This window comes from Callospermophilus lateralis, chromosome 4 (genome assembly GCF_048772815.1).
Source record: "Callospermophilus lateralis isolate mCalLat2 chromosome 4, mCalLat2.hap1, whole genome shotgun sequence".
In the NCBI taxonomy this organism is placed as follows: domain Eukaryota; kingdom Metazoa; phylum Chordata; class Mammalia; order Rodentia; family Sciuridae; genus Callospermophilus; species Callospermophilus lateralis.
This window is the reverse complement of record NC_135308.1, coordinates 77,284,820-77,306,072: the sequence shown is the minus strand read 5'-3', so window position 1 is coordinate 77,306,072 and position 21,253 is coordinate 77,284,820. Positions and strand designations below refer to the sequence as shown.

The window sequence follows — 21,253 nt, the reverse complement described above, 5'->3', positions numbered from 1 at the left end:
CTCTAGGATTGACTCCAAGATTAACTTGTGGTAAAAAGGTCACACAATTTTGACATTGTTTTATTATTTGTCTAGCTTGTTCCTTAGTTATTTTAAAATGCTTTTGTAAAGTATTAGCATTGACATGGAACATTTTATGAAAATTTGTAGCTTCTTCATCGTGGGCAAATACCCGGTATTCTACTCCTTTGATACCTAGCTTTGTTAAACCCTCCTCCTATGGGGCAACTCCTTTTAAAATGTTCTGTTTTTTCACAATTGTAGCATATTTTCAGCCTGGCATCTAAAGCTTGTTGTACTGCAGCTGCCAAGACTTGCCCTTGTTCGTTAATGTCTCTACATAATTTAATATATGTGTTTAAATCTCCATGTTTCCATGGTCTAATGGCCTCCTTGCACATCTGTTTGCTTGCTCAAAGGCTAGCTGTTTAATTAATGGCATTGCTTGTTCTGTGTCCCCAAAAACTCTGGTAGCTGTTTGAATAAGCCTATCTACAAATTCAGCATAAGGTTCATTAGCTCCTTGTATTATCTTAGATCCTTAGATTTTCAAAAATGGGGACAAAAGTCTATGTTCCAAATAGCTAATGAGTTCAACTATTGGATAAAATTGATATTATACATACATATAAATAGTAAAATATTTCATAGGGAATAAACTAATAAATTTAGTTTTTAACATCATATTTACTTTCCTTTACCTCCCAAGAGAATAAAAAATTACAGCAAGTCATTGAGGTGCTACTTCTGAAATGTGACAGAAACCAGTGCATTGCCACTGAATGAAATTGTAGTCTGACTGTATCCTATGGCAGAGGACATCTGTCTTTTCTATTTACAAGCAGCAGCAAACTACAAAGTGGAAGATGATTAGAGGTTCCTATGTCACTGGGCTGAAAACAACTCACTGAAAGACATCTGCTTTTCTTTCTTTTTTAAAAGTGTATTAGGCTTTATTTTAGAGTAGTGCTACAATTTGGATACAGACAGGCTCCTGTGTCAAATTGTCCCTAGGGCAGCAATTTTCAGAGTCCAGGAAGTGATTGGATCATGAGGGCTCTGACCTCATCGGATCAGTGATCAGTTAATGCTATTAAGAAGTGGGTAAAACCATAGAAGAGATGACCATTGGTGGCTCTCTCTCTCAGTCTCAAGGTGAATAGCTGTGCTCCACCAGCAGTCTGGCTTCATCAAAGGCCCACAGTCATGGGGGTAAGTGACCACAGACTGAAACCTCTGAAAACCTAAGCTAAAATAAAATTTTCCTCCTTTAGATGAATAGCTTCACCGTCTAAAATGTAATCCCTTGTGCTCCACATACACATCTTTCTCTGCTACCAGTTCAGAAATCCAGCCTGGATCCAAGCCTCTGCTTGGTTTCCCTGATTCCCCAGGGTCTGCCCCCAAATTGGGTCAGGGGTGTCCCCCCACCATTCCTCATCACAGACTTAGGGGTCCAGCAGATCTAGGAACAGGAGCTGCCAGACAGAGGAGGGTTAAGTGTCCTTGGCCAGCCTACAAAGCCTTGCCTCCTTGTTTTCCAGTTTCCAGGGTTTTCTCCTCATCCAGAGGCATGAAACACAAAAATATGGAAACCGAAAGCAAACCCACCACAGTGCTGGTGAGACTGGCAGGTTCAGCCCAGAGGGCAGAGACCTGTAGCAGGAGTGTGGACCAAGAGAAAGGTCAGGATGAGTGACTTGGACACCTTAGGCTTACCTATTCCCCCTGTGTCTGAAGATCACTTTCCTTGATTGCATGATACCTGAGCTTAAAGGATATTTAGATACATCTTATCCTTTCTCTAAAAGCTGATTTCAGAAGATTAAAACTGGCCCTTTTTATTTAATCTTGGAAGGAGAGAGGTCTCTAAAGTTAAAATAAATAAATAAATAAAAATTTAAAAAAAACATTTTAGAAAAGTTAAAAAAGCATTTTAAAATCTTAAAGCCTTCATCAGTTTAACTTATTTTGTTTATGTTCCTCTTAATTTGGTTCCCTAGTTCCTCTCTTTTGAAATTTTCCTTCTCTCAGAGCCAGAAACTTGTCAGTTAGTAAATTATTCTGATAATTTGCTTGAATAACTGGTTTCAAAGTTCCTCCCAGGGCGGGCTTTAGGTTTCACAATGCTCTTCAGTTCCTGCTCTGAGCAGCTGTGCTCCACCAGCATACTGTCTTCACCAAGAGATCACTAGAGATCTCCTCCCCTGTCTGAGCACCAAGATGAAAACTGCAGAGGCTTCAGTGGAAATGTTAAAGACAGACCTTAGATTCACGGATGGCCTGGAGAAAGCAGGACCTGGTAAAGTAATAGATGACATTTGAAAAATACTAACGGGGTTATTTTTACTCTCCAGCCTCCAAATCACAAAGGGAGCTGAACCTCAGGCATGTTAGTACTTTACAGACTCCATAGAAGGTGATAGGTTGCAGGGGGGACAGGGTGGGTGGGAAGATAGATATAGAATTGTTACATTAGTTAGTGTATCATGGTATATGTTACTTAAATATTTCTGAAGCAAGATAAATGAAGAGTGAAGTTGATTACAAGAGGAGGAGGAAACTGTTCCTTGTGTTCAGATCTCTAGTATTCACGTTTGCCTATGTCTCTGGCAATTTACACACTGTCAAGTCACACTGTGACTTTCAGTAATATGCTCTTTATATCCCAGGGTGATGGCAGACTCCAATGCCAATGACTGTAATACACTTACCAAGACAATTTACCCTGCGAAAGCTGGGACATTAAGTTTGCTGATGCATTATAATTAAAGAGAAATGTAGGGATTTCAGGGTGAGGGAGGGAATCTGAAATGTTCCAACAAAAAAATCTTTGTCATTTTCACTTTATGGTAAAATATATGAGATGTATAGAGAAAGAAGAACAACATAATGGATACTTCTATTGCAGTCCAGAAAAAGGGAAGTGAACCTAGCAAAAAATTAAGTAAAATACCTGTTTTTCTAAAAGAAGAAAATGAACTAAACATATGTAGTCCCTTCCCTCCTGTTAGTTTATTAGTTTATTTTCTTCTTTTGTTTGAGTGCACAGGATTTTGGATTTCCTGGAAAATGAGGTGGGTTCAAACTTAACAAAAAAAAAAAAATTCTTGAGGAATATTAATGTTTATCAGCTAAGCCCATAAGTGTTTCCATAAGTAGAACTAAGTATTTCATTAACTATCAAATTGGTCAAATATTGACCAGTATTATCTATTTCAAATGTGAAACTTATGTTTATAAATACAAATGTTACAAAATTGCTACTAATTTGTAATTTCCCCATTACTAAAACTTAACTGTTTTTATAAGCTAAGTAAGTTGTTTGGATCATAAAACTATAAAGTTAAAATTAAACCAGTAATATGGTTCATTTTTTTCCTCTGAGAGATAAATTATTTTCTGTTTTCTAACTAAGAATTTGAAGATTATCACTTTCCAGCTGTTAGTAATATGTAAGAAAGTTCTAGTGTTGAGTCCTATTGGATATTTGAAATATCTGGTAGAAGACATTTCAGGTACCTGTTTTTTAGCATTACCCTCAAAGTCTCCAGCTTTTTTACTTTTAGCTTTTTGATTGATCCATAATAATTATATGCACTTACAAGGTGCACTGTGTTGTTTAATTCTTGTATACATTGGTAATAATAAAGTCAGCACAATTAGCATACCCATCACTTTAAACTTTTGTGTTCTTTGTGATGAATATATTAAAAGTTCTCTCTTCTAGCTATTGAGACATATACTGTGTTTTTGTTAACTATATCCCCTCTGCTCTGCCATTGAACACCAGCAGTTCTTGCTCCTATCTGTAACACTGTACATTTTCCATCTTCTTCCCACCACTCTCCCCAGTCTCTGGTAAGAGACATGAGCATTTCAAAGTTATTGCAGCATTATTCACAATAGCTCAGATATGGAATCAGCTTAAACATACATCAAGGGATGAACTGTTAAAGAAAATGTGACATATACACAACTATACACCAACAAAAAGGATGAAATAATGTAATTGGTGACAACATAGAGGAACCTAGAAAACATTATTTTATGTGAAATGTCAAGCCCAGGAAGATAAACACTGCAAGACTTTGAACATATGTGTAATATCATGGAAGTTTTGTATTTTAAAATAATAGACTTTAAACTCTTTAGATTACAACCAAAGAAATGGATGATACAAGGACTAGCTAGAAAAAAAATTAAGAGCCAGTATTACTTTCTTGGATTTGGAGAGAATATTTAAACACAATGCAAAACCCAGCAGTCATAATCAACTCCATTCTTTTCAAATTTGAATGAGTTGCGTTAAATTAATTCAAGGACTATGTTTGTGGGGGGGGATGATGGGGTGAATAAGAAATGCATATGAAACAAGTTTGCTTATATGTTGATAATTTTGAAAATTGTTGAAAAGGTAATAGATACTTAGGCACTTATTATTTTTTTCTTTTTGTATATGCTTGAGGTTTTTTTTAATGTCAAAAAAGTAAGTAAAAAAAGCAAGAAGAGATACGTTATAAGGAAAAGGAGAAGAGAAAGGAGGAACTTTTAGAAGACTAGTCAGAGGGGCAAGCTGGAGCTTTATGGAAATTCAAGGGATTTTTATACTATCTTAATGACAATGAAAAATATACAAAAATTAGGATGCACTGAGTTGTTAAGATACTTTTACTATAGAACTAAAAATAATGAATGTTGAGATTTTTATGTCAACCTAAAATCCAAATGACATAACACCATGCTTAAAATCAGATATCCTACATATCTTTGTCCTTGTGTATGGTTTAAGCTGAGGATCCCTGGTTTCTTTGGAGATGTTTACAGAATGAGTATAATGTAATAGAGAAATGGAACTCATTAGGAACTTTTCTAAAAGCATGACTTATATTCAGTAAAACTAACTTTTTTGGTGTATGGATTTTGAGTTTTGACAAACACATATAATCATGAAGTCACTGTCACAATCAAGGTAAAGATCCATCATCCACTCCCAATTCCCTCAGGCCCCTTTATAGACATTCCCCTCCTCTACTTCCAGTCCTTACCAACTGCTGGTCTGTTTTCTGTTTGCTTTTCCAGAATGTTACATAAATAGAATCCTGCAGTAGAGTCTGTAGTAATGCATTTGAGATTGATCCACACTATGGTATGGATGGATAGTTTGTCATCTACAAACAAATTTGTATTTAGAAAAGGAGGGACTTTAATCAAAAGGATCAATGATATAGGAATAATACTCTTATTTCAAAACATGCAGTGTCTCAATAATCAAACAGGAAGAGGCCTTGGTTTTATAAAAGAGGTTAAAAATGTTAGCAAAAAAAATGTGTGGGAGAGAGCATGAGATGAAAAAGAGCAGCTTTGTGGTTAAGATCATCCAAGTGAGCTTCTAAAGGATTTTGCACATTGCGGCTCTGGTGCTTGTTTAATCTCTTGAGCAAGTCTGACTTTAGGAGCCCCTGGGAAAGAAACTTGAAACTTGACACAGATTTGGTCAAGTCTGTACAAGGTTGTAATAAAGTTTTTTTTTTTCTTTGCTTTTTCTTACCGCCCTCCCCCCTTTATTTTTAACTTTTCCTCATTTTTTCCCCATAAATCCTGGTGATTTTTTTTATCTCTCTGCAGCTGAAAAATATTTGAATCATTGCAAATTTTTCAGTTTTTAATGATTATCAATAAAATAATAAAACTTCAATAAATATTTATATATAGGTTTTTATGTAAAGTCAAGTTTTTTCCCCTTGTGTAGAATACCTAGGGGCAAGCTGCACAGGGCATATGGCAAATGACTGTTTACCATTTTGCCTTTCTAAACACAGTAGAAGGACATTCCATTTGCATCTGTTCTTCACCAACACTTGCTGTTGTGACTTTGTTTAGTTTTGTTTGCCACTCTGAGAATCATGTGGTGATTCTCAAAAGTCTTTCATCAAGCATTTCTCAAAAGTCTTAACATCAATCATATTTTATGTGTTTATTTACCACTATGATATTGTCTTCATTGTTGTTACTTTGTAAGTCATGAAATCTAGAACTCTGATTTCTGCAAATTTGATCTTTTTTTTTTTTTTCAAAATAATTTGGCTATTGGTTCTTTTACCTTTTCACATAATTAAAAAGTGACCTTCTTGATTTCTACGAAAAATAAAGTAAATCATGCTGAAGTGTTTACTGGAATTGCACTGGATTTATAAACCTGTTTGGAAATAGTTTGAATATTCCATCCATGAGTTGAATATTCCAATCTATGAACATCTTTTATTTCTTTATTGATTTAGATCTTCTTTGAGCTGTTTATTATTTTTTAATATAGTTTTTATTATACTGATTATGAACATATTTTGATAGGCTTACAATTAAGTATTTTATCTTAACTGGTGTCACTACAAATGGTACTAATTTTGTATTTTAATTTGCATTTGAAAATTGCTAGTATACGAAAATTGAAATATTTTTTAAAGATTGGCATTGTATCCTACAGTTTTGGATACAATGTAATAAATTTCATTTATTACATCTAATAGCATTTTGTTCGATTCCTTGACGTCATCGTCACAGACCAGGCTGAATGGGATACAGCTGCAGGGAAAAAAATGCTGCTCTTGCAGAGGGCCATGATGAGCACCATTAACCAGACACCCATGGTGCTGCAGGTGCGGGGCCTGATGAGCTCCCAGGTGCAGATGGGCGGCCACCCTACTGAGGTCCTATGCCTCCTGAACATGGTGCTGCCAGAGGCGGCCTGGCCAACCAGGAGTACAGGAGGTTGTGGGGGACCTGCAGGATGAGTGCAGCAAGTACAGCTCCTCAAGTCCATCGAGGTCCCCTGCCTACAGATGGTATCCAGGTGCCTGACTGCATCAAGATCCTTGTGGAGTTCACTTCTGTGTGACTGCCAGAAATCCATGCATAACCTTCTCAGAGACCTGTAGCAGGAGTGTGGACCAAGAGAAAGGTCAGGATGAGTGACTTGGACACCTTAGGCTTACCTACTCCCCCTGTGTGTGAAGATCACCTTCCTTGATTGCATGATATCTGAGCTTGAAAGGATATTTAAATACATTTTATCCTTTCCTCTAAAAGCTGATTTCAGTAGAAGATTAAAACTGGCCTTTTTTGTTTCATCTTGGAAGGAGAGAGGTCTCTTAAGTTAAAAAATAAAATTTAAATTAAAAATAACATTATAGAAAAGTTTAAAAAGCATTTTTAAATCTTAACTTATTTTGTTTATGCTCCCCTTAATTTGGTTCTTTAATACCTCTATTTTGAAATGTTCCTTCTCTTAGGGCAAGAATCTTGTCAGTCAGTAAATCATTCTGATAATTTGCTTGAATAAGTGGTTTCAAAGTTCCTCCCAGGGCGGGTTTTAGGTTTCACAGTGCTTTTCAGCTTCCTGCTCAGCCAGGAGGTGAGGAGCTGTGCTCCACCAGCAAACCATCTTCACTAGAGAACTAGAGATCACCAGAGAACTCCTCCACTGTCTGAGCACCAAGATGACAGCTGCAGAGACTTCAGTGGAAATGTTAAAGACAGACCTTAGATTCACAGATGTCCTGGAAAAAGCTGAACCTGGTAAAGTAATTGATGAAATTAGAAAAATTATAAGGGGAGAATTTTTACTCCCCAGCCCCTGAATTGCAAAGGGAGCTGAATTTAGACATGTTAGTACCTTACAATCTCTGAAGAAGTTTGGAGAGAGGGGAATAGACTAGGTATGAGGATAGATATAGAATTGCTACATTAGTTATTGTATTATGATATATGTTACTTAAATATTTATGGAGCAAGACAAAGGAATAGTGAATTTGGTTGCAAGAGGAGGAGAAAGAAAACTGTTCCTTGTGTTCAGAGCACTATTACTCTCTTTTGTCTTTGTCTCTAGCAATTTGCACACTTGTAGGTCATACTGTGACTTTCAGTAATATATTGTTTATATTCTGGGGTAATGGCAGACTCCAATGCCAATGACTCTGTAATATACCTACTAAGAAAATTTACCCTGCAGAAACTGGGACTTCGAGTTTGCAGATTCTTTGTGGGCAAGATGATCAAAATGAGCTATAGAGGAGCTTTTGAGAGTTGGGATTCTGGCAATTATTTATTCTTTTGAGCAAGTCTCTGTTTAGGGGATCCTGGGAGAGAAACTTGAAATTAGACACAGATTTGGTCAAAATCTGTACAAACTTGTAAGAAGTTTGTAAAAACTTTTTTTTTTTCATTTTCATTGCTCTTTCTTACCTCCTCTCCATTTTTTAACTTTTCCTCTTTTTTTGTTTTTTCATAAGTCCTGAGTAGTGTTTTTGTTTTTGTTTTTTAACCAATTCTTCAACTGTAGAATATTTGAATTTTTGCAATTTTTTATTTTTAATAATTAACAATAAAAAATAAAACAACTATAAATGTTCATGTACATGTTTTAATATAAACTCAAGTTTTTTCCCTTTGTGTAGAATACCTAGGGGCACCTGAACAGGGCATATGGCATATGTATGTTTACCATTTTTCCTTGCTAAACACAATACAAGAACATTTCATTTGTGTCTGTTCTTCACCAACATGTGCTGGTGTGACTTTGTTTAGTTTTGTTTGCTACTCTAATAATCATATGGTGATTACCAATATGGTTTTAATTTGTATTTCTCAAGAGTCTGTGAACATCAAGCATATTTTATGTGTTTATTTACCATTATGGTATTGTTTTATTATTGTTACTTTGTAAGTCATGAAATCTAAAACTCTGATTTCTCCAAAACTGATCTTTTTTTTCCAAAGTTATTTTGGCTACTTTACTTCTTTTATCTTTTCACATAATTAAAAAGTGACCTTCTTGATTTCTACCAAAAATAAAATAAAATAAATCGGACTGCAATGTTACTGGAATAGCACTAGATTTATAAACCTGTTTGGAAATAGTTTGAATATGTAATCCATGAATTGAATATTCCAATCCATGAATATTTTTTATTTCTCTGTTGAGTTAGATCTTCTTTGAGATGTTTATTGTTTCTGCATATAGTTTTTTGAGTATATTTTTATAGGTTTATAGTTAAGTATTTTATCTTAACTGGTGTTACTATAAATGGACCTGTTCTTGTATTTTAATTTGCATTTGGTAATTCTAGCATATGAAAACAGAAGTTATTTTTAAAGATCAGGATTGTATCCTACAGCTTTGTACAGATTAATTTATTATATCTAATAGCCTTATGGTAGATTTCTTGATATCATCATCATGGATCAGGTCATTGCTAGGTTGAATGAGATACAGCTGTGGGGATAAAAAGCTGTTCCTCCAGAGGGCCAGCATAGGATCCAAGAACATCAAGCTGAGCACCAGCAATCAGACACCAGTGATGCTGCTGGTGCCTGGCCTGATGAGCTTGCTGGTGCAGAAAGGTGCCCACCCTACTGAGGTCCTGTGCGTCATGAATGTGGTGCTGCCAGAGGATCACCTGACTGATGAGGAGTACAAGAGATTGTGTAGGACCCATGGGATGAGTGCAGCAAGTACAGCTCCTCAAGTCCATTGAGATCCCAGGCCTGCAGATGGTGTCCAGGTGCCTGATTTCAGCAGCATCCTTGTGGAGTTCAACTCTGTGTCTGATTGCCAGAAGTCCATGCAAGAACTTTGAAAATTTGTCAATTCAGTGGTTGTCCCAAAATATTGTGACCCTCAACTCTTAACCACTGCTGAGACATCTGGCAGAGGTGTTCTGGGATGGTTAGGGCATGGCAGGCTGGAGGCTTCTCTCTCCACTTGTATCCCCTTGTCCCCCTCAGAAGATGAGTGAAAGTTGAATGAATGCCTGACAGCCAGCAGAAAATGGAATGACAGCAATTAAGTATGGGGGGTGGGGTGTTGGGAAGTTAGGCAAGGAAAGGACTTAGGAAGTGCACACAGGCCCACACAGACAGAGGAAATGAATTGGGATTGGGAGGGGTGCACAGCAGGACAGGTAGGACCCCCACAGACCTTCTCAAAATAGCCTTTTCTCCCTTAGACCCCTTTTCTCCTCCCCTTTCCTATGGTAGGTAGGAACACACTGTGTTTATATTTTATGGCCAAACTATTTTGAATTTTGTTGACTAGCCCTTAGTGCCCTGCCCTCACCCCTTTGCAGGACCACAGCACTGGTCCTTTAGTCCTCCCTGGTACTCACCCTGTTTCTCCTTATTTCTTAAATAGTTGGTTCTCTTTAACCTTTCCTGACTCTTTCTGACATGGGACTAGTCCCATAGCCCTCACCCTCTCTTCCTCTCTGTGGCAATTTCATATTTGCTAAGATGAATTTACTCATTAAATATTTTTTTTGCTGCATTTCTTGGGATTCTCCTATGTCCTCTCATTTCTCATTCTGTTAAAATGGTGCATTACATCCAGTCAGAATGACAGTTATGAAGAATACAAGTAACAATAAAAGTTGGCAAAGATGTTGGGAAAAGGGTACAGTCATACATTGCTGGTGGGACTGCAAACTGGTGCAACCACTCTGAAAAGCAGAATGGAGATTTCTCAGAAAACTTGGAATGGAACTACCATTTGACCCAGTTATCCTATTCTTTGGCATATACCCAAAAGACTTAAAATCAGCATACTAAAGTATCACAGCCACATCAATATTTATACCACCTTCACAATAGCTAGACTGTGGAACCAACCTAGATGCCCATCAGTAGATGAGTGGATAAAGAAACTGTGGTATGTGTACACAATGGAATATTACTCAGCATTAAAAGAGAATAAAATTATGGCATTTGCAGGTAAATGATTAGAGCTAGAGAATATCATGCTAAGCAAAGTAAGCCAAACCCCTCAAAAACAAAGGCCAAATGTCCTCTCTAATATGCAAATGACCACAATAGGTGGTGGTGGGAAGTGGAATTTCACCAAATTGGACAGAGAGGAATGGCAGGAAGGGAGGGGAGATGAGAATGGGAAAGACAGTAAAATGAATTGGACACAAATTTTCTGTTTTCATGATCACTGTAACTGCACATCATATACATCTACTAGAATGGGAAGTTCTACTTCATTTATGCATGATATGTCAAATATATTCTACTGTTATGTGTAACTAAAAAGAACAAGTTAGGATGATTTAAAAAATTAGGCCATGAGTTATTTTACTTAAAATTAAAGGCATGTGGAAAGAAAATTTCTTATTCTGCTTCTTTAAATAAATCCAACTTTTTAAATGAAAATAAAGTAAATTACATTTGTTTATGTTCCAATGTATCCCTTAGTACTTCTATCCAGGGCATTTATTATGGAGGAAAATCTGGATTGTTTATGTCTCTTTTTCATCCTGATTTGTACTCTTTTTTGTCCAGTACTTCCATTGCTCTTTTTTCCAATAACTGGAAAATCCTGTAGAAGAAATGTTTCAGTTCCCTTGTGTGTAACCCTCTTTCATGGATATTATTGATGGACAGGACTTTGTGTAGAAGGCTTGCAGTAGGATAATAGAAACTAAACATAGAGTTGATTCTGTGACTCATTAAATTTTTTCCTCCCTAAGAGTTTCATGAGATTGTATTTTGGTATTTATGTTTTGCAGGCAAAAGTCTTCAAGGAACATTTTTAGCAGTTATATATCCTGTAACTCCTATCAAAATTTATTTGTGCTTCTTCACTATCTTAGTCCTAATTTTAAGTGTCATTGCACTTTCCATTATTTTGTCAGGTAAGTTACTTTTTCTCCAAACTATACAATATTTTGTACAAATTTATGTTGCCAATAAATATTTAATTATTTTTGAGCTCTATTATGCATCTGGTACTGTGTAAAGTGCTTGAGGTATATCAGTAAATAAAACAGACACAAAACAATTCCTGCTGTCTTCAAAGTTAATTTCTAGCAGGTGGATAAAGATAAGACTAAATAAGGGTAAGAGTGGAACAGGTTGAAATATACATAGGGTAGCAATGTGATCTTCTTTGGGAAGGTATTTAGCAACATTTTTTAGGGAATGGAAAAGTCATGGTTTTCTGGGGAACTGTTCCAGACAGAAAAAGTAAAGCAAAACCCTCAGACTTTGGGAGTGTGCTGTAGATAAAGCCGAGTAAGAATGGAGAAGAGGAATATAATAGGGGAAGGTACAAGCATCCCCCCATTACCTGTGGTTTCAGTTACACATGGTCAACTATTTTTCAAATATATTAAATAAAAATTACAAATTATCAATTTATAAATTTTAAATTACACACTGCTCTGAATAAGGTAACAAAGTCTTGTGTCATTTTTTGTCATCCTGCCCCAAATTTGAATCATCCCTTTGTCTAATGCATCCACAACCTGCCCATTCATCTGATACTGGAGCTACCTCCGTTATCAGATTGACTGTCATGGTATCTGTGTTCTAATAATTTTTATTTTACTTAACAGTACCCCAAAGCACAAAAGTAATATGTTGGCAATTCAGATATAACAAAGAGAAGCCATAAAGTCTGCCTTTTAAGTAAAAAGGTCAAACTTTATCAGTGGGTTGCATGTATGTATAGGAAAAAAAATCATAGTATACATAGGGTTTGGTATTATCCACAGTTTCATGCATCCACTGAGGATATTTTCCATGGATAGCAGGAGCTGTGATGTTCATAGAACATTTCCTATGTTCTTGATCACTTTAACTCTACATCATATACAACCACAAGAAGGGGGAGTTCTACTCCATGTGTGTATGATATGTCAAAATATATTCTACTCTTATGTGTCACTAACACATAACAGAAAGCTATTTAAAAGCTGCCTTTCATTCTGAATGCAATAGAAAGAAAGAGGTGGAAGCAGTGAACTTTAATGGCTGAATAATTGATTTGCATACCAAGAATCAACTTTTAGGAGACCAGGATAAAAGCAGGAAGACTTTTTAGAAAATTCTTATAGAAATCAACTTGAAATGATGATGCCTAGGCCTGATGATAACAATGTGGAGTTGTGGGCAGGGTGGATATTTTGGAAGTTAAGCTAACAGTATTTCATACTAGATGGGATATAGAGTAATAGGAAGAGAAAAGTCAATGATGATTTTAAGCATTTTCTTTTGAGCTTGAAAGAATACAATTGCGATTATTCACTGATATGAGCAAACTATGGGTATAGAAATTCCACTTAGGTAACTATTTCCTGACCTGTCCCAATCAGAATTGTCAGTCATCCCATTAAAGAATAAAGTAGAGTGTGTACTTCAAATATGCTCTGGTAAAGGCTCATCCTTGACCTTAAATCTTTATATTTTATAATTAAGAAGATTGCGATTGCAAGAAAGTGTAGAAGAACTACAAATCTCTCTAAAAATATTCATTCTTTGTACATAGAAGCAATACATCACCAGCTTTGCTTGGGATCTATTAAAGAACTGCTCAGGTAGAGATGACTTCTCATGAGAAGATATGTGTATTTTGATTTATAAAAGTGGTCTTCAAATTTTTGATGTTTCTACAACTTCTACTATCCACACTTTTGGAAGGGGGATTGAACTCAGGCAAGAGTGCTTAACCACTGAGCCACATTCCCAGATCTTTTTATATTTTAATTTAGAGGTAGGGTCTCACTAAGTTTCTTAGGGCCTTGCTTAGTTACTGAGACTGACTTTGAACTCATAGGCCTTCTGCCTTGACCTCCCAAGCCATCTACACTTCTAAAACATGACCTAAAATAATTTGAAAAACTACATATTACCTGACATTTTTCATCAGATATTTAAATAGTCATAAATGATGTAATTTCTAGCACATCAAAAATGTTGTTATATTAAAATTTATCTTTGTATTGTCATCTTAAATATATCTATTGAAATATAAATTTTGTCATGATTTGAAACCCAAATGCCCCCCCCAAAAAAAAAACAAATTAACTGTTTTTTTTTTTTTATATGCATGAACCATGAGTCTGGGAGTGTGACTCAGTGGTAGAGTGCTTGCCTAGCCTGCATAAAGATTTGGGATTGATTCCCCCACCACAAAATCAATAAATGAATGAATGATTGGATGAGTAAATGAATGAATTAAATAATTAATAAAAATTAATAATAAAAAGCACATGAACCGAAATGTTCCTAATGTTTGAAAATTTTGGTTGATTTGTTTCTTCAAATGTATTTTTATTCTAGAATTTTATCATAGTATAATATGAGATGCTTGTGTATTGTTTAAAGTTGTTTATTTCTTCATGTTTAATATTTTCAATATGTTGAAGTTTCATTTAAAAAATCATGGAAGACTCCTCTTTTAAAATATTTGTTTCAGGTTATTTATAATTATAATTTTAGTAATATTTTATATTTAAAAACAATTAGAGATGGTTGGGATGTGGCACAGCAGTAGTGATTGCCTCCCATGTGTGAGGCACTGGGTGTGATCCTCAGCACCACAATAAAGATACTGCATGTATGTTCAATATTTAATATAATTAAAATATTAAAAAAGCTATTCAATATTAATTTTGAAAATTATCAAAAGAAATGCAATTTATTTATTATCAAAATTTAAATTGTTATTTAATGCATATCCTGCTCTCAAAAACTTGCCATAATGTACTATTATGTGTAGCTCAAATTATGAGTATGTATTAGTTGGAGAGTATGATAAAAAGAATACTAATTCTTCAGTAAATACCTGCACATAGTATTTGATTCTGGTCTTAGCCTGCCACAGTAATTAAAATAAATGATTTCTAAAACTCAGAGACTTTTCCATTAAGAAACTTATCCTCTGATGAATTTTTTTTCTGTAAATATGAGAGTTGTATAATTTGCTAATTCTCTCCCTCAACATTTAATTCATCCAGCATTTATCATATACTTTAATTTTTGGTAATAACAAAAGAATATATTAAGCATTTTACATGAGGAAATAAGATGAGAATTGACTATAGTTAGAGTAACTGTTTCATAAAACTACATAATATGAAAAACATTATTTCATTAAATTAGCTTTAACTAGCTCAATTAATAATGCACAAGTCTAAAAAGTCAGATAAATATTTTACCAAAGAGTTTTATTTAATGTTGCCTAAAATATTTAACATTCTCTGAAAATAATTCTGTTAATTTAAAATGAATCAGTGATAATAATCTTTACAGCTCTTTGTTTCTATCTTCTTACCTAATGACTTATTCTAGTGGTAAGAGTTAGGAAGAGCTATAAAGAATTTCCTATATTTAGTCTAGAGGAAAAGAAGTCATTCTTTGTATTTGATAGTTTTGCCTGATCTCTTTTCATTTTGCTTTCAATAAACATTCCAAAAAGCAATACAAAATTTTTAGATGTTAAGGGAGGGAAATGTTAGAGCTAAGGAATAAAAATATGTGTTCTTCCAATAAGCCATACTCTGAAATCTTGTTTGTTTCAGGACATCTAACAGTGACCAAAGGTCAAAATATTTTTGAACACCTTTAACATCATATATTCACACACACACACACACACACACATACACCCCAGAAAATTTAGGAAGTCCTTGATCATACTTTTGGTATCAAAAACAGTATTTTGAATTGTGTCAGACACTGTATGTGCATACTGGAGCTTGCATCCCTCAAGAAATTCATGATAGTAAAGTCAAGGACAGGTAAAGAGATTCCCTTTCTGTTGTTAAAAGCATGGAGGTTGTCCACTGAAAGGGGAGCAGATACCTAACTTGAAGGTCACTGGGCAGATGATGATTACATTTGGGATAAGACTTGGTAATGAGTCAGGAAAGCAACAATCCATATGCATACTTCAAAATGGAACTCAGAATTCTAAACAGAAAAAAATTAAATAAAAGAGATTAAAAAGTTTGCTAATTAGCATTCCTTCTGGTTGTTTCAATTTTAGAAAAAAATAAGGAGCAGGCCTTAGAGAACTCTGTGTTTGCTGCCTGCCCAAAAGATTGGATAATATTTGGAAGCAAATGTTTATATTTTGCTGAAGACATGGGGAATTGGACATTCAGCCAGACCTTTTGCGCTACCTTAGAAGCCAGTCTCACTCAGTTTGACAGCAAGGAGGAACTGGTAAGCAAAGGTTTTGGATCACTTTTCTCTTTAGAATTCTTTGCCCCCTGAGTGGTTTGGGCTGCATAAACTTAAAGCTCAAATATGAGAAAGAATCACATCTCAAACAGAATTGGGGGCATGAGACATATTTTAGTGTGTGCCATTTGTTGAGGTATATACTTAGCCTGAAATTCTGTGAGTCATTTCAGATATGTTGACATAGTAACCTGCAAAATTAGACATATTTTTCTCCTTCTACTCAGAAATATGCTAATTAGATAATTTGTCATCTGCACTGACACATGTTGAATATTGAAGGTGTGCACTAAAAATATTGTGCTGGAATGACAGCCAAGAATATATGGTCCCTTATGAAGTAATTTAGTATCACAGATATTAAATGACTTAAATGAGAATTGAGGACTGGTCTAACTCCAAAATCTATGCTTCTCAATTATACCATGATATCACCTCTAAAAGAGAAGGCTGTAGGAAGATAAACTCAAGATCTTTTTAAAAACATGAACACATGTTTTCACTTTCTGTGTTGTATAGCAGAATTTCCTGAAAAGACATAATGGTCTTTCTGATTATTGGATTGGCCTTAACAGAGAAGCATCATATCACATTTGGAAGTGGACAGAGAACACTGAATGTAAAGCCTGGTAAGTTTTCAGAGTTCTTTTTTTTCATTGTATTCATGTATGTAATTTGTGTGTTTGAGATGAGAAAGTTATCCACATGTAAAGTGCATTCCAATAGCAGATACAAAAAAATATGAATCCTGGACTCTGTAGTCATCAGTGTGCTTAGTATGCTCAAAGCCACAGATTCAATCCCCATTAAATTACACACAGCTCCAAAAATCTGAATATTTTTATGTTTTTCCATTTACTACCTGTGTCTTTAGAAAGAACTTATATTATGGTGATTTTGCATGACATCGTTAGCAGGATGATGACATCCAGATTAGTTCTTGTCATCTCATGCATACACTGATTTAGAGCTTTGCTGATAAACAAAGACTGTAATATCTAGCCAGTGAAGGACTGATGTCTGTAAGACTCATATGTCCACTCTTTACACTGCTACATCCGTTCATAAAAGCGAAGTTTCCAGAGAAACATTGGAAATCTCTTCCAACATTTCATTATCAAAAGGAAATCAGTGAATAATTTCATTTGATGGGTTAACAATTTTAATGGATTCTTGGTAACTATAGTCAGTTGGAGCATGGCTAGAGGAAGTAGGTACATTGACAGAATAACCTGAAACATCAGATACACTCTTCGCCTTCTATTTTGAAATATAGTAATCAGATAATTTGTCATCCACATGGCACATGTAGCATATTGAATGTGGGCGTTAAAAACATTGTGCTGGAATGACAAACATAGGCTGATACTTTCCCAAATTTTAAAATATTGATGTGTAAGAAAAATAAAAGGAGACAGAAGCAAAGTGAATAGGCAAAAGCAAAAGCTGCTCACCCAGGCTGCTAGCTTTATTTATATCCATAGGATACTTTAGATCACTGGTACATATTATTATTGTATTACTAGGCAGGTTACAGATTCAGCAACATCATGCTGTTATTCCTCAGTTACATACTAATCTGCAATGTGAAATGTTGGGAGCTTTGTGTAGCTCCCAAGAAAGTTCATTGTATAAAAGTTACTAGTATGTGGACAGGTTTAGGCACAGTGAAACATTATAGTTGTCTAACAAGAGAGTTCCTTTATTCCCAGGAGCTGTGTGCCTGAGATCACTGTCAAGGCTGCTAAGACACTAACTCAGAACCTCCTCCTGAAGGGCATTGTTACAGTAGCTAGGCATCCTGTGTCTTTGCACAGAAGTTTTTCCAGCAGCCAGGCCTTCTGTGTCTTTGCACAAAAACTTCCTAGCCACCCAGCATGCCACAGTCATGAAGCTATTAGAGACCTCATTCCCAAACACAGAACCCTTACATATATATATGACACACACTGGGGGTATGCCCTTAGAAACTCGTCCTAGATTCTAGTCACTTCTGCTATGCCTGTCCCTGCTTTCTGAGTGCCATGAGCTGAAAAGGTCACCTCTGCCATGCTCTTCTACCATGATGCTCATCCTCACATCTATTGTGGTGGCCCAGACCTCACCAATGAATTCTTGCTGGTTTAGAGGGATAAGCCTCCAAAGAAATGAAAATCTATAAGAATTAATAAAGAACAAAAGACAAAGTCAGAAAGCTATTTTGATAAAATTGGAGCCTCTGATGGGTCCAGTCTACACAGGAGCTGGAGCTAGACAATTAGAAAATGATTCCTGAGGTTTATTCACATGTGTACACCAAAGGCAGGAACAGGTTTCAGGAGTAGAGCCATGCTTCATGATGTCTCATAGTCAGCATGTTGATTGGCATCTTGGAAGGTCACACCCATCTCAGAAGGGCTGTGTGGCTACAGTAGGTTACCCCATCTCCAGTGCTCTGTGGGATCTTTGACAGAGCTTGAATAGGGCTCAAAATGTGTCTGGGAAGTCTTACACAGAGGAAATGTCTACTGGAAGTTTCCAGACTCCATATTATCCTATTCACTAGTCTGCGGAGTGCAATTTAGTCTACACAGCCCACGGATGGCTCTTAACACACATCAGGCTCAAAGCACTGGACTTAGCTGACCATGGACTGAAACAATGAGCCAAAAGAAATCTTACCTCCTTTAAATTATTATAAAAGTTTCAATGGTGGTAAAGTAATCATCTATCAGAACAGGTAAAATACAGGGGCACAATCATTTCCATCAAAAATGTTAAACTCTTAGGAATTTGGTAGTAAGTGATTTTTAAGTATTTTCAGACATTTATGAAACAAGTGGAGATCAAACTAAAAATAATCTTAAGAAAAGGCCACTAATGACAACAGTGTGGAGACAGCAACAAGCACTAGTTCAATACCTAATCAATAAAATAAGTGGGTTTGGGATAGATGAATGATAAACTTGTGTTATCCAAGCAAAAACCTTGAGAATGTAAAGAAAACTGAATGCAGAAATAGTATATATTATCAATGACTGACACGTATCTCTTGTTCACATTAAAAAACATGGAGGGTTGATGCTGGACAGTGTAGTGGAGAAGCAAATGTGCATGTCCAGCATATGCATACAATCTGAAGAAGTTTTAATAAGAGCAGTTGAGCAGTTGAGCACTAGAGCTGTGATCTGCTCTTTCAGGTGTTATTGAGATTGTGACACTGAGCTGTCTGCCTGAAAAGTAACTATTCCAGAAAGAAGAGACTGGAATGACCCACATGACATTCTAAGAGATGTTGACAAGAGCAACTAGGAGTTACCATAATCAGCAGAAAGACCAGCTGCTTCAAGTCACTGAATGCAATAATATAGAGAGGAAGGGTCACCAGGAGTGAGGCCACTGTCATCCTCTGTCACTGAGGGCTATGATCCACAAAGGCTAGTGCCAGCACTTCTAAGACAGTGCTAGGAACTAGTAATGGATTTGACTCTCATTTTTTGAAGCAGCAAACTTAGGTCAAACCTGGGAGATCTTGTTGCTCAGAAGTCTCTGGCCCTCTTCTCAATCACTGAAGATGAGGGAACAACACAGACTTGGAATGAGAAGACCTGGACTTGAGTTCTGGATTTTGTGTGCAATGACCTTGAGTTAGTCCCTTAAACTCACTGCTTTTCTGAGGGCTTAATGAGACAATGTATATAAAAAAGCTTTATATCATATAAAACACCACAACAATTAAAAAATAATAATAATATTTTTTGTGTCTGATTTTAGGTTTTCCATCAAAGGACTTGGAGAATGTGTCTACCTGAATGAAAATGGAATCAGCAGTGCTAGGAACTACACAGATAGTGTAGTTGCACCCTCTCCTCCACAAAAAATTTTAATTAAGCTTCTACAGAAACCCTCACCATAAATGTTCTTAGACTGTTAGCAAAAATCTCTCCAAAAGAATTCTCAGGTGAAGGTATGTTTGCAGAATCATAGTGAGATAAGACTTATCCAAGGCTTTCACAGAGACATTTGCATTTTTATAAAAGTCTGGCCAAGACTGTCCCTGGGTAGGGAGAACCCAGTCTAGAACAAATCCCACCACTACAGTCCACAAGTGGTGCTGAAAGTTGGAGAAAGAGAAGCCAGAATTAAACAGACAGTCATTGTAGATAGGTAGACAGAGTCAGATTGGGTCAAGGATGCTAATTTTGAGTGATTCTGTGAAGTTGGAGACTGTCCCCAAAGGGACCTTATAAGAATATGCCCCTGCTCCAATCTCTTGCCAAGGTAAACTGTCCCAGGAATTTCCCCTCCCTACAGGGAGCTATAAGGTTGTTAATGTGTCTTTGGCTACTCTGCCCTGCCCTTCTCCCTTTAACCCACCTATTTCCCACATTTTGGGCATCCCACCAAGCATTTCTGGGCCTAGTCATGTATGCAGGAATGAGAAAGATATGGGTGGTAAAGCAGGAGAATAAAGGAATTCTAGGACATATAAAAAGGGCAGAACATCTTCTTGCTTCTTGGGATACCAGGATACTGAAGCCAGATTCAAAGATAGATATTTAGTGTAGTTAGGTAAATCAGGGCTAATATGAGTAAGATAAAGAAAATGGAGACCATTATGGAGAACTGAGTCCAGGAAATCAGAACAACACTTGGGGAAATTGAAGTGTTAATGTCCCCAAGGCCTGGAACCCATCCTAAGGACCTGTTAATGAAGCAGCTTCCAGCAAACAGAGAGGTGCTAATCAAACCACGTTAGACCTTCCTCCTCAGACTACTCCTCCAGTCCCCCTATGTCCCACCTTTTGGCATTCACACCTGCATTCTATCACTGCAGAATAAAGGGAAACAAAGGACAGGAATGTGGGAAGACTAAAAGATCTTAGCTATAAAACAGGGAATACCTCACTCTTCCACAGATTCCACCTTTTGGGTCCTCTTCTTCTGGGTCCTCTTCTTCCTCTGGGGGGGGGAAGTCTTTTCTGCTGCCCTTTAATAAAGCCTTCCACTTTCCTCTCTACACTTGCCTCCGTGTACTTCTCTGGTGTTATACTTCAGCATTCAGGGAAGCAAGGATTTGTCACTGGTAAATAGTGGTAACAGATTGGAGGTTCCCACTGAGATCTACACCGAGGTAAGCTCTCCTCCATGCACCCCACATCTGTCTGAGGTGAATTTCTTTCTTTCTGGAGGATGATGTGAGCACATGACAGCTATTTAAATACAACAAGTGCAGCCGCCACTCTTAAGACTC

The 21,253-nt window shown here is 36.3% G+C and overlaps 1 protein-coding gene across 2 annotated transcripts; it reads left to right on the top strand.

Moving 5' to 3' along the window:
* The first annotated feature begins 2,189 nt into the window (after positions 1–2,189).
* Positions 2,190–20,948, top strand: LOC143396689 (C-type lectin domain family 2 member H-like). Of its 2 annotated transcripts, none has more exons than XM_076852637.1 (5): positions 2,190–2,302; positions 11,562–11,687; positions 15,824–16,002; positions 16,543–16,649; positions 19,774–20,948. In XM_076852637.1, the coding sequence occupies exons 1-5, from the start codon at positions 2,224–2,226 to the stop codon at positions 19,913–19,915; spliced, it is 633 nt and encodes a 210-aa protein (XP_076708752.1). In that variant the 5' UTR covers positions 2,190–2,223; the 3' UTR covers positions 19,916–20,948. The 2 variants fall into 2 exon arrangements, with proteins under 2 accessions (XP_076708752.1, XP_076708751.1); XM_076852636.1 differs by having other exon boundaries at positions 16,540–16,649.
* Positions 20,949–21,253: the final 305 nt, after the last annotated feature.

Coding starts and splice junctions, on each gene's coding strand:
- LOC143396689 (XM_076852636.1), top strand. CDS start 2,224: ATGAAAACTGCAGAGGCTTCAGTGGAAATGTTAAAGACAGACCTTAGA. Junction 2,303..11,561: donor CCTGGAGAAAGCAGGACCTG/GTAAAGTAATAG, acceptor TATGTTTTGCAG/GCAAAAGTCTTCAAGGAACA. Junction 16,003..16,539: donor TTGACAGCAAGGAGGAACTG/GTAAGCAAAGGT, acceptor TGTGTTGTATAG/CAGAATTTCCTGAAAAGACA.